Here is an 11,973-nt window from a genome sequence, read left to right on the forward strand (position 1 = left end):
AGTCCTCGGAGCTCGGGGTCAGGGTTTATGCCTTTCAGTTAAACAAAGAAGAGCTAAATAGTGAAACACTCGATACCTTTAATGTATCCCTCTCTTTCTCCATCCCTCTCCCGTCATTTTTTTTTCTCGATCTTTCTCTTTGTCGCCTAAGGAGAGGACTTAGTCTGCGATGTCCTTAGGTTTCTTGTCCTGTAAACGCTAGGCATTGCTCAGCTGTTTGTTTGACTGGCAGTGGTACAGGCCACTATGTCTCTCGCACACCTCCTCCTCTCCTGGACCCAACTCACCTTGTTAGTGTCAGCGTTTAACAGTGCCAAGCTAGTGCCACTACCGCCTCAGCACATTGGCTTGAGTTAGTGTCCCCACAATCGATATCTAAGAGAAGTAGCGAGAGAAGGGCACTTAATTGTTGGAGAAGTACTAGCTCAATCGGGACTCGCCTTTGGGGGGGGAGATCCCTTTTTCTTTGAGAGCCGAACGAGGGAAAAGTGCCAAAGTTGGGTATATCCCCAAAGCCAACACTTCCTTTGGCCGACCTTTCCTTCAAGTTCTCTGCTGCCAAGGACTGTAACAAATTGCAAGAATCACTGAAGCTTGAGTCTTATATCTCCCTCTCTAACTTTAAGTGTCAGCTTTCAGAGCAGTTTGCCGATCACTGTTACTGTACACAGCCAATCTGTAAATAGCACACCCAACTATCTCATCCCCATATTGTTATTTATCTTCTTGCTCCTTTGCACCCCAGTATCTCTACTTGCACATCATAATCTGCACATATATCACTCCAGTATTAATGCTAAGTTGTAATTATTTTCGCCTCTATGGCATATTTATTGCCTACCTCCATACTCTTCTACATTTGCACACACTGAGCATAGATTTTTCTATTGTGTTATTGACTGTACGTTTGTATGTGTCGCACTGCTTTACTTTATCTTAGCCAGGTCGCAGTTGTAAATGAGAACTTGTTCTCAACTGGCCTACCTGGTTAAATAAAGGTGAAATATAAAATAAATTAAAATATCAATACCTCGCCTTCTACTCGGTTCTTGTACGTTTATAATAGATAGCAAGGTCTTGGAACTCTTCACACACCACCAGTAGAGAATGTTCTAGGCATTCAGCCTTCAACTGAAGAAAAAAATGAAATCAAGAAACCTTGGGCATGCTCGGAAGATTCTATTGTGGTCATTTGAGATTTTTTTCCCCCTCACTCTTTTCTTATTTTGATATAAAGATGCCGCAGAAGTACTTAGCATTTAGATGAGATGATGTCGAAGCGGTGTGGTGTATCAGCACCGCTCCGAGGAGTGTTTCTCTGATAGCGCTTGGTAGGGCACTCGGACAGACAGAACAGACACAGCAGGCAGACAGACAAACAGATGGACCAGACACACACAGGCGGGCGGGGAGACACAACATACAGAGACACGACTGAACTACCGACTGACCAACAGATGGGTGGGAAGTGGAATACCAAATGTGCCCGTTGTTGCTGCAGGAGCCCCCCGTACAGCAGAGAAGAGGCTCCTGGGAACGCCAATGTGTTTACCGCTCCCCACTGTACCATGGCCTTGATTGGCTGCACAGACCATTAGCTTCCTGATTATTAGACTTTAGCTTCTTGGAAGTAAGATATTCACATTCCCCACAGCTAGAAAGCACTGGCAGTTGTTTCCGTCCCTCTGGGCAAAAGGCAAACAGTTGTTTTTGATGCTTACCAGTTTAAATGCCCTGATGAGTTTCTTCAAATGTGAGGGAAACAACAGAAAGTGCTCTGGGAAATTTAATGAGATACACAAAATATTAGTGCTTATTCACAGAGAATAGATAATGAAGTGGAAATAAAGTATTCCTTTGCTATTAAACAACATGCAGCAAGCATATAGTTCAATTTTCACTGGACACACAGTATATTGTAATTGTTCTATTGTGACACTGGAAGGTAATGCCTCGGGAACCATGGCTCAGTCGCCCATATGGACCAACCTTACCTGCTAGTATTTCCTGGTAGTGTATAGTTCAAAGGTCAGAAAAAATGCAACGTTTGACAAGTAAGCCTAACTTTACGTTTTGGGCTCCCGAGTGGCACAGCGGTCTAAGGCACTTCACCAGCTGTGATCGGGAGTCCCATAGGGCCCAGCATAGGGGAGGGTTTGGCCGGGGTAGACGGCATTTTAACATAAGAATTTGTTCTTAACTGACTTGCCTGGTTAAAAAATATATATATATAAGTTTCCATCATCTAGCCTTAAATATAATTGAATGTCTTTCCATCTGTGCTTCAAAAGGGACATCTGTTATATGCTCCTTGCCATTTTGCTGGTCTAAAGCATGATAGTACACTTTGATAGAAGAGAGCTGTGGTCTGTCCTGAAGTTTCTGCCTTCCAATCTTGTCTTTTATCTTCTTTCTAGCCTTTGCCTAAGGAACCATCGTAAGGAGTTTAGAACACAGTGGGTAGGTGAGTCTGGCTCAATCCATTTTCTTTTTTGCACTGCCAGCTGTCAATCACATTTTTATATACAGTGGCAAGAAAAAAGTATGTGAACCTGTTATGAGAATTTTGTTATCAATGTTCATAGACTTCAATTAATCTACTCAGTCTGCAACCCAGAGTTTGTAAGATTCTGGTTGAATGAAGCAGACAAGAGTCCCAGCATACAAAAATCAAAGTGTTTATTCAATTACTATTATTGTTATAATGCTTCTTTTCACAATCTATGTATATGTGCTTTTTACCGTTATTATCCTTAACCTATGTTGATAAATACCTCCCGTTAATCTTTCCTAGAAGTTTACAATAATTATTTGTATGAATCCCGATATATTATTTAGATCTCACACTTCATACGACTATAAGTTCTACTTATTCTTAGTTGTTCCTTGTAACTTTTGACTGATCAATCTATCTATCTCACACGCAAATAATTATCTTCTTATTCTATGTGTGTGCTTTTAAAACTCTGATTCAACTACTTCTATGTGTCTCATAATTGGTGTGTATGTCACTACTCCCTAGGTGTGTGCTCCCACTCTATGCTCACAATCTATGTGTATCTTTTAACCTATGTGTGCTTTTCCTTTCCTGAAACTTTATCTATAGGGGTGTCTTTCGACCGGACATTAGGTCTCACACGTCTACAACTATAAGCTATTTTCCAGGGTTCATAAGGCCCGAGTTAGCAGCCTATTTTTCTGTTGTTCCTTGTGACTCGTTAATATCTCGTATCTCACCCCGCTATATTAGGTTTCCCTTCTTTTCCCTCCTTCCTTTTTTGGACTTTATTTCAGTATTGTCTTTTGAATCGTATCTATGGTTAATTCACCACATGTTAATTGACCATTTGAGTTATCTTGTTCGCATAGAATTACCGTCCTATCTCACCAAACCTATTTTATATCCCTTGTTAATAATCTTTCGGCCTTTTCTCACAGACCTCAATTATTAAGATAGTTTTATTTATGGTAGTGCACAGGTACCTCAGGTCTTCGCGGACCTGATTGATTTCGTTATACACAAAGTATAAACCGTCACGGTGAATCTGTTTAGAATACCTAAGATCCTATCCCTGACTTCTAGGTGTTTAGAATATCAAGTCCAAGATGTCTTCAAATATTCCCCCAAATTTGTGAATAAAGACTTACTGACCTTGTCTTGTAGGCTGGGAAAAGCAATGTCGGTTGGATTCCGTCACTGTCTCTGTCGACCTTAGATATATACCGGCCTGTTATGGAACCCCAATGTCAGGGGACAGGTCTTTGATTTACGGGTCAACGACCCGCCCGTGCACGTGTTACAGGTATTGGAATCCGGTTCGAAGGACCACATTGTTATGAGAATTTTGTTATCAATGTTCATAAACTTCAATTAATCTACTCAGTCTGCAACCCAGAGTTTGTAAGATTCTGGTTGAATGAAGCAGACAAGAGTCCCAGCGTACAAAAATCAAAGTGTTTATTCACGAGAACGTTCTGAAGTCCATTATACAAAGACATCCATTTTATAGCTGCGCACATACTTCCACACAAACAGTAGGTATCCTACGCACATACTTCCACACAAACAGTAGGTGAGTTTTATCTCTATAGTTCTCACCACTGTGTATCACTGCCCAGCCGACAGTTCCATTCCCCCGAGATTAGGGAAACCTTGAGAAGTACTCCCTATGCTCTCATAGGTTCCTCAGAGGCCTTGCCTGGTCGGTCCAAACACAGTTTAACTGTTCTCAGTATCTTTCTCGGCCCCCACATACAAGTTCAAATCCTGAGCTACACCTTGCTCAGACAGTCTGTGTTTTTCCACTATACAGATACATTGTTTAACCTAATTCTGACTAAAACTGCACACATCATCAGATTATAATTGTATGATTCTAATCAATTTCATGCAATTATAAGGTTTCAGAGTGGAATTATTTAATCATTATCTTTCAACATTTAAATTATTTTATCAGAACCCTTTGGAATTACCTGTACTTCCACATAGATGAAGATCAGATCAAATTCTATTTAAGTCACAACAATAGACAGTCTGCTTAAACTAATAGTACACAAACAATTATACATTTTCATGTCTTTATTGAACACACTGTGTAAAAATTCAGTGCAGGGTGGAAAAAGTATGTGAACCCTTGGATTTAGTAACTGGTTGACCCTCCTTTGGCAGCAATAACCTCAACCAAACATGTTCTGTAGTTGCGGATCAGACCTGTACAATGGTCAGGAGGAATTTTGGACCATTCCTCTTTACAAAACTGTTTCAGTTCAGCAATTTTAGTTCAGCAATAAACTTGGGAATTCATTTTTCTGTTGTTGATAGCCAGCTGTCCAGGCCATGAGGCAGCAAAGCAGCCCCAAACCATGATGCTCCCTCCACCATACTTTACAGTTGGGATGAGGTTTTGATGTTGGTGTGCTGTGCCTGTTTTTCTCCACACATAGTGTTGTGTGTTCCTTCCAAACAACTCAACTTTAGTTTAATCTGTCCACAGAATATTTTGGAACATCCAGATTCTCTTTTGCGAACTTCAGACATGCAGCAATGTTTTTTTTTGACAGCAGTGGCTTCTTCCGTGGCGTCCTCCCATGAACACCATTCTTGTTTAGTGTTTCACGAATCGTGGACTCGTCAACAGAGATGTTACCATGTTCCAGAGATTTCTCTAAGTCTAAGTCGGAACACAAGTTTTTAGCTGTACCCTCAATAACATCTGCGAAATATGTGTACGTATGTGACCAATAACATTTGGTTTGATTTGATTTGAGATGAGCAGTAGTGCAGATCTGAGAACATCTTGCCATCTACCAATTCTAACATTAATCGTTGGAGTTTTAAAAGGTAAAACTTACACCAATTCATAGCAAAAATGTTCTCTTTTCCACAGAAAATACATAATTGGTGGTTGCATTTTCCTCTGCGAAAATGACTTTGATGTAAAAAATAAAAAGGGCATGAGAAAAATCTAAAGGCGCTATACTGCTAGAAAATTACTTAATGCAGAGGGTTACAAATTAAAAAGCCCAAAGAGGCTACTTCAAAGGACCAGGCTACTTCAAATGGCTGTGTTGTTTAAGAAGACTAAGGAAATATACTGTGGTGTTGAGAGTGTGTGCTATTTTTGGACTGAGAAGGAAAGAAAACGAATAACCAAATTAAGTCAAACTCGCACTGCAGAAAACCGTAAACTCCTTCTTTTTTTTTACCAGGGGTAAACATTGGCTACTGCAGTTTATCCAATTATTTAGTGAATTTCTGAAGCCATAGGAATATTATTTGTCCATGGTGCAGGGCTGTGTGAATCCCTGCCTAGAAAAACTATGACTGTAAAATTGGGTGAAATTGCAGAATCTCAATGCCTCTATGTCTCACAGCCAATGTTGTAAGATTGATTTTCATTCTTCCACAGAGATAACAAAATGTATCACATACAATTACCAGAGATGGGGAGAAAAAGGGAAATTGGGTGTGTCGTAAATATTTATTTTCCCGGTAGCCTCAAATTCATGAATTTCTTTGCAGATTTCCAGACTCATATTTAAATGTATGAACGCTTCATATGAGGGGTCTAGGGTGTCTAATTTGACCATTGCTCATGGTGAATCATTTCTAAATGTTAATAAAAAAGTAGCTTTGGAAAGTACATGAAGTATACAGATAAAGATGGGGAGGATTCAAATAGTATGTTTTATTTAACCTTTATTTGTACAGGTTATTCTCACTGAGATAAAATCTCTTTTACAAGAGAGACCTMTTCAATGTAATCCTACATAGTCCTTAAACTGTCATTATACACCACTTGTTGGAATATTAGGAGGGTTTGTATTGTCAAATCAAATTGCATTAGTCACATGCGCCGAATACAGTGAAATGCTTACTTACGAGCCCCTAACCAACAATGCAGTTTCAAAAAATACATATAAGAATAAGAGATTAAAAGGAACAAATCAGCTTACTTGGGAAGTTGATTTTATTTTTCCCTTTTATAAAGTTCATAGTTCACTCAAGATGAAGTCACCCTGTATAAATGACAATGAACAACCACGAGTGATGAAACACCTTGTTTTCTCAATTCTACTGTTTATCCCCCTTTCTCCCTCTCTCTAACCCCCTACCCCCATCCCAGGTTTTTTTTGCCAATCATGGCAGAAGGGGAACAGAGGGCAAACACATTTTTTCTCAAACCACTACACACCCCCACTCCACAGACCAGAGGAGCCCTACTATGTGACAGTGCACAGATGTCCGTACTAGCCAATGAAAGCAACACACCACAGCATCATCATCGGGACCCACATGCCACGTCACAAACTGAAGTACAAATCCTACTGTATATAGCCTGGGTTGTTTCAGCACGGCAAGCAGGATATCATTGGGAGTCTATGCATGTGTGAGGAACCAAGCATTTTTCTACCTATCCCTATGGAAAGAAATCTGAAGGTGTGTGTGTGTGGGGGGGGGGGGTGACTTGGACAATAGTTTGTTGTGTCAAGGTGTTGGAGGAGAAACTCTTGGATGGATTTGTCAGTGACTATCTAACTTGACATTGACAGAACATTGTTTATCTGGTGCATAGGACTGTCTGTCATGAGGCACTTACTGATAGACACCTGCCTGGCCCTTTATCGTGTGTGTGTGTGTGTGTGTGTGTGTGTGTGTGTGTGTGTGTGTGTGTGGTGTGTGTGTGTGTGTGTGTGTGTGTGTGTACCTCCTGATATACAATGGGAACAAGTTGACATAATCTTGTTCTTAAGTGTGACACATCCAGTATTGTACTTCTGTCTAGAACTTTGTCACTTTACCTGAAGCTCACTTTCTTGCAGACTTGTATAATCATGTTTTAGGGGATGATCATGGATGTAAAGCATCATTATAACAGAATCATATCTTTTCAATACATAAATATATATAGAAAGATCTACGTCACATAAGTTAAAAACAGTAAGTATGTCCGTCAATGTGTAGTATCAATTAATATTTCAAAGTTATGGTTTAAATTGCCTATGTTTTAATATGAAGCTCATTGCAAGTGGCACACCTCCACACTACATCAAAGTGCTGCTGTTTATATTGGATATAATGTGTACATTCACCGTGTATACTGTTCCGTGAATATTTTTTACTTGCATTTATGTTACAGAAATATAAGAGAGTGAGCATCACAGAAAGAGTGAGATCATAAGGATATTGTACACATATCACTGACATGTAGTTATTTTCCTTCGAAAAACATGAGGATAAAGAGAGCCTCATCCCTGGGGCTAATTTAATTGTGTGTGTGTGTGTGAATGTACTCACGTGTGAATGTAGTCATGTGTGCTTGATGCTTGATTCACAGTGATAACTTTTACATGCACACAGTATTCCGGATAGTAGCTCATATCCCAGTTAAGGTCTTATTCAGGATAAGATGTTTACATGCACCTTTGATATCCCGCTCACGAGTATCCCTTTATCCATGAATAAACGAAATATTCATAATTTGCCCGTGAATAATTTTTTTGACAGGGGCTGCGGGATTTTTTGTTGTTGCCTCACTTAGATAAAAAAATAAAATCATAATCTGACCATAAGTAGGCTATTTGTTTGTCAACTTCTCCAAAATTTGATACATACTTCTCTTTTGTCATTACTTGGTACTCAATAATAATGTCATAAATCGATAGAATGATCATCAACAATCTAGTTGACATCTGTAAAGTGTTATCTTTCATTTCTGCTTCTCTCACGGAGCGAAGACGTTTGGGGACCGGGGAGATTTTCCTTGCAAAATTTCCAAATTACATCAGTTTGTTGGCCGGTTTTAAAGGACCCCCCAACCCTCTGAAGAATGACGAAGGCTACTTGTACATATTCACAAATCGGGTGTGGGAATTTCCATGTGGAGTTGATAAACATCAACATATAGCTAGCATGCTAACCTGCTAACCTTATCTAACTAGCTAGCTAAAGTTACAGTGGGGCAAAAAAGTATTTAGTCAGCCACCAATTGTGCAAGTTCTCCAACTTAAAAAGATGAGAGAGGCCTGTAATTTTCATCATAGGTACACTTCAACTGACAGACAAAATGAGAAAAAAAAATCCAGAAAATCACATTGTAGGATTTTTAATGAATTTATTTGCAAATTATGGTGGAAAATAAGTATTTGGTCAATAACAAAAGTTTATCTCAATACTTTGTTATATACCCTTTGTTGGCAATGACAGAGGTCAAACATTTTCTGTAAGTCTTCACAAGGTTTTCACACACTGTTGCTGGTATTTTGGCCCATTCCCTCAATGCAGATCTCCTCTAGAGCAGTGATGTTTTTGGGGCTGTTGCTGGGCAACACGGACTTTCAACTCCCTCCAAAGATTTTCTATGGGGTTGAGATCTGGAGACTGGCTAGGCCACTCCAGGACCTTGAAATGCTTCTTACGAAGCCACTCCTTCGTTGCCCGGGCGGTGTGTTTGGGATCATTGTCATGCTGAAAGACCCAGCCACGTTTCATCTTCAATGCCCTTGCTGATGGAGGAGGTTTTCACTCAAAATCTCACCATACATGGCCCCATTCATTCTGTCCTTTACATGGATCAGTCGTCCTGGTCCCTTTGCAGAAAAACAGCCCCAAAGCATGATGTTTCCACCCCCATGTTTCACAGTAGGCATGGTGTTCTTTGGATGCCAACTCAGCATTCTTTGTCATCCAAACATGACGAGTTGAGTTTTTTACCAAAAAGTTCTATTTGGTTTCATCTGACCATATGACATTCTCCCATCTTCTTCTGGATCATCCAAAATGCTCTAGCAAACTTCAGAAGGGGCCTGGACATATACTGGCTTAAGCAGGGGGACACGTCTGGCACTGCAGGATTTGAGTCCCTGGCGGCGTAGTGTGTTACTGATGGTAGGCTTTGTTACTTTGGTCCCAGCTCTCTGCAGTCAATTCACTAGGTCCCCCCGTGTGGTTCTGGGATTTTTGCTCCTGTTCTTGTGATCATTTTGACCCCACGGGGTGAGATCTTGCGTGGAGCCCCAGATCGAGGAGATTATCAGTGGTCTTGTATGTCTTCCATTTCCTAATAATTGCTCCCACAGTTGATTTCTTCAAACCAAGCTGCTTACCTATTGCAGATTCAGTCTTCCCAGCCTGGTGCAGGTTACAATTTTGTTTCTGGTGTCCTTTGACAGCTCTTTGGTCTTGGCCATAGTGGAGTTTGGAGTGGGACTGTTTGAGGTTGTGGACAGGTGTCTTTTATACTGATAACAAGTTCAAACAGGTGCCATTAATACAGGTAACGAGTGGAGGACAGAGGAGCCTCTTAAACAAGAAGTTACAGGTCTGCGAGAGCCAGAAATCTTGCTTGTTTGTAGGTGACCAAATACTTATTTTCCACCATAATTTGCAAATAAATTCATTAAAAATCCTACAATGTGATTTGCTGGATTTTTTTTTCTCATTTTGTGTGTCATAGTTGAAGTGTACCTATGATGACGATTACAGGCCTCACTCATCTTTTTAAGTGGGAGAACTTGCACAATTGGTGGCTGACTAAATACTTTTTTGCCCCACTGTATATGTTGTTGCTGTTTTTTTTTTACTTCAACATATTCAAAAGATTAGCCAGCTGGCTCTGTGGCTGGTCATGGATTTGTCATAAGCATTGATTTAGGGAAAACACACAGATGGAAACCACTTTGGCTTTGCCATCTATTGTTATCGCCAAAGTTGTGTCATCTTACATAAATTGTGGACGCGAATCCGCCATATAAATAGTTAGAAAGAATAAGATGAAGCTCCAGTAACATGGGTAACTATTGAAAGAAAGCTGATCTGCGTTTTTCTACATTGTAATGGACACGGGGGTACCTTTGGTAGGTAACGTTACGCTGCTGGTAGGCTTCGGCTGTGGTAGAGCAAAGCCACGTCAGCCCTTGCTCATGGTTCTCACAGGGGAAGTGAAATTATAGGCTACATTGACTTTAGTCATAATCATGCACGCCACAAATAACATGTAACTATAAAATTCATATTTTTTTCGCAGGTGACTTTTAATTATCTGGATAGACACTTGTGGTTTCTAGCTAACGTTACACCAATTAAAACATTGAAGAAAAAAATACGTACGTTTGCACCTCCTAGTTTCATTTTCTCCATGGCTCAGACGGCAAAGTGGACACAAGGCGGTTGGGCTCATTTTAGTAACGAAGAAGAAGAACTTTGCAGCTGTTTCTGATTCATAAACAACGCCATGCTGGTGGGTGGTAACATTCAAATAAAACCCAGCCCTGAAACGAAACGTAGGCTGTCAATCATTTCTATGTCATATCATAGGATAAGACACCGCGTTCACACAGACTTGCACAAAGTGGGCAGTTCGGATTTGTCACTTCAAACACAAATATATCATTCTTTGTCTAAAACAAATGACTTATTGACATAAATCGTTGTGCAACATCATGGGTAAGCTCTAGCCATCATCTTTRAGGTTGAAAAAGTGGATTTCTACTGATGTTGAAAAGCTATAAAAACGATCCACTATGTTTCTGATACTATTCAGTTTGTCTTGGATGCATGTTTAGAGAGTGAAATACAGTCAGCTTTTATGTTGCGGACATTTTTGCACATTTAGGCTACAGTATATTACATTTTTTTTAAGATGAAATAAATTAATCATATTTCACCACACAAAATTAACATTTGGCCTATCAAGAAACACTTAATTCTACAGGAGTTAATATTATAATAGGGTACATGTGAGGCCTACAATCAGTGTCCAGACTCCAGTATCTATTATAATAGGTTCCATGGTGAGGCCTACAGTCAGTGTCCAGACTCCAGTATCTATTATAATAGGGTACATGTGAGGCCTACAGTCAGTGTCCAGACTTCAGTTACTATTATAATAGGGTACATGTGAGGCCTACAGTCAGTGTCCAGACTTCAGTTACTATTATAATAGGGTACATGTGAGGCCTACAGTCAGTGTCCAGACTCCAGTATCTATTATAATAGGGTACATGTGAGGCCTACAGTCAGTGTCCAGACTTCAGTTACTATTATAATAGGGTACATGTGAGGCCTACAGTCAGTGTCCAGACTTCAGTTACTATTATAATAGGGTACATGTGAGGCCTACAGTCAGTGTCCAGACTTCAGTTACTATTATAATAGGGTACATGTGAGGCCTACAGTCAGTGTCCAGACTTCAGTTACTTTTATTATAAGGGTACATGTGAGGCCTACAGTCAGTGTCCAGACTTCAGTTACTATTATAATAGCTACATGTGAGGCCTACAGTCAGTGTCCAGACTTCAGTTACTATTATAATAGGCTACATGTGAGGCCTACAGTCAGTGTCCAGACTTCAGTAACTATTATAATAGGGTACATGTGAGGCCTACAGTCAGTGTCAGACTTCAGTTACTATTATAATAGGGTACATGTGAGGCCTAGTCAGTGTCCAGGCTTCAGTTACTATTATAATAGGC

At 40.0% G+C, this 11,973-nt stretch overlaps 1 protein-coding gene across 2 annotated transcripts in view; it reads left to right on the forward strand.

Moving 5' to 3' along the window:
* LOC111976371 (chemokine-like protein TAFA-5) overlaps nt 1-7,170 on the forward strand; it is a 48,929-nt gene extending 41,759 nt beyond the window's left edge. Inside the window, exons 4-5 of one of the 2 annotated variants that reach the window (XM_024005156.3) lie at nt 2,418-2,464; nt 6,627-7,170. In XM_024005156.3, coding sequence (XP_023860924.1) covers nt 2,418-2,441 — 24 coding nt within the window. In that variant the 3' untranslated portion in view covers nt 2,442-2,464; nt 6,627-7,170. The remainder of the gene's footprint in view (nt 1-2,417; nt 2,465-6,626) is intronic. The other variant, XM_024005157.2, reaches the window with a different exon arrangement.
* The last annotated feature ends 4,803 nt before the right edge of the window (nt 7,171-11,973 follow it).

This window comes from Salvelinus sp. IW2-2015, linkage group LG17, assembly GCF_002910315.2.
Source record: "Salvelinus sp. IW2-2015 linkage group LG17, ASM291031v2, whole genome shotgun sequence".
Classification (NCBI taxonomy): domain Eukaryota; kingdom Metazoa; phylum Chordata; class Actinopteri; order Salmoniformes; family Salmonidae; genus Salvelinus; species Salvelinus sp. IW2-2015.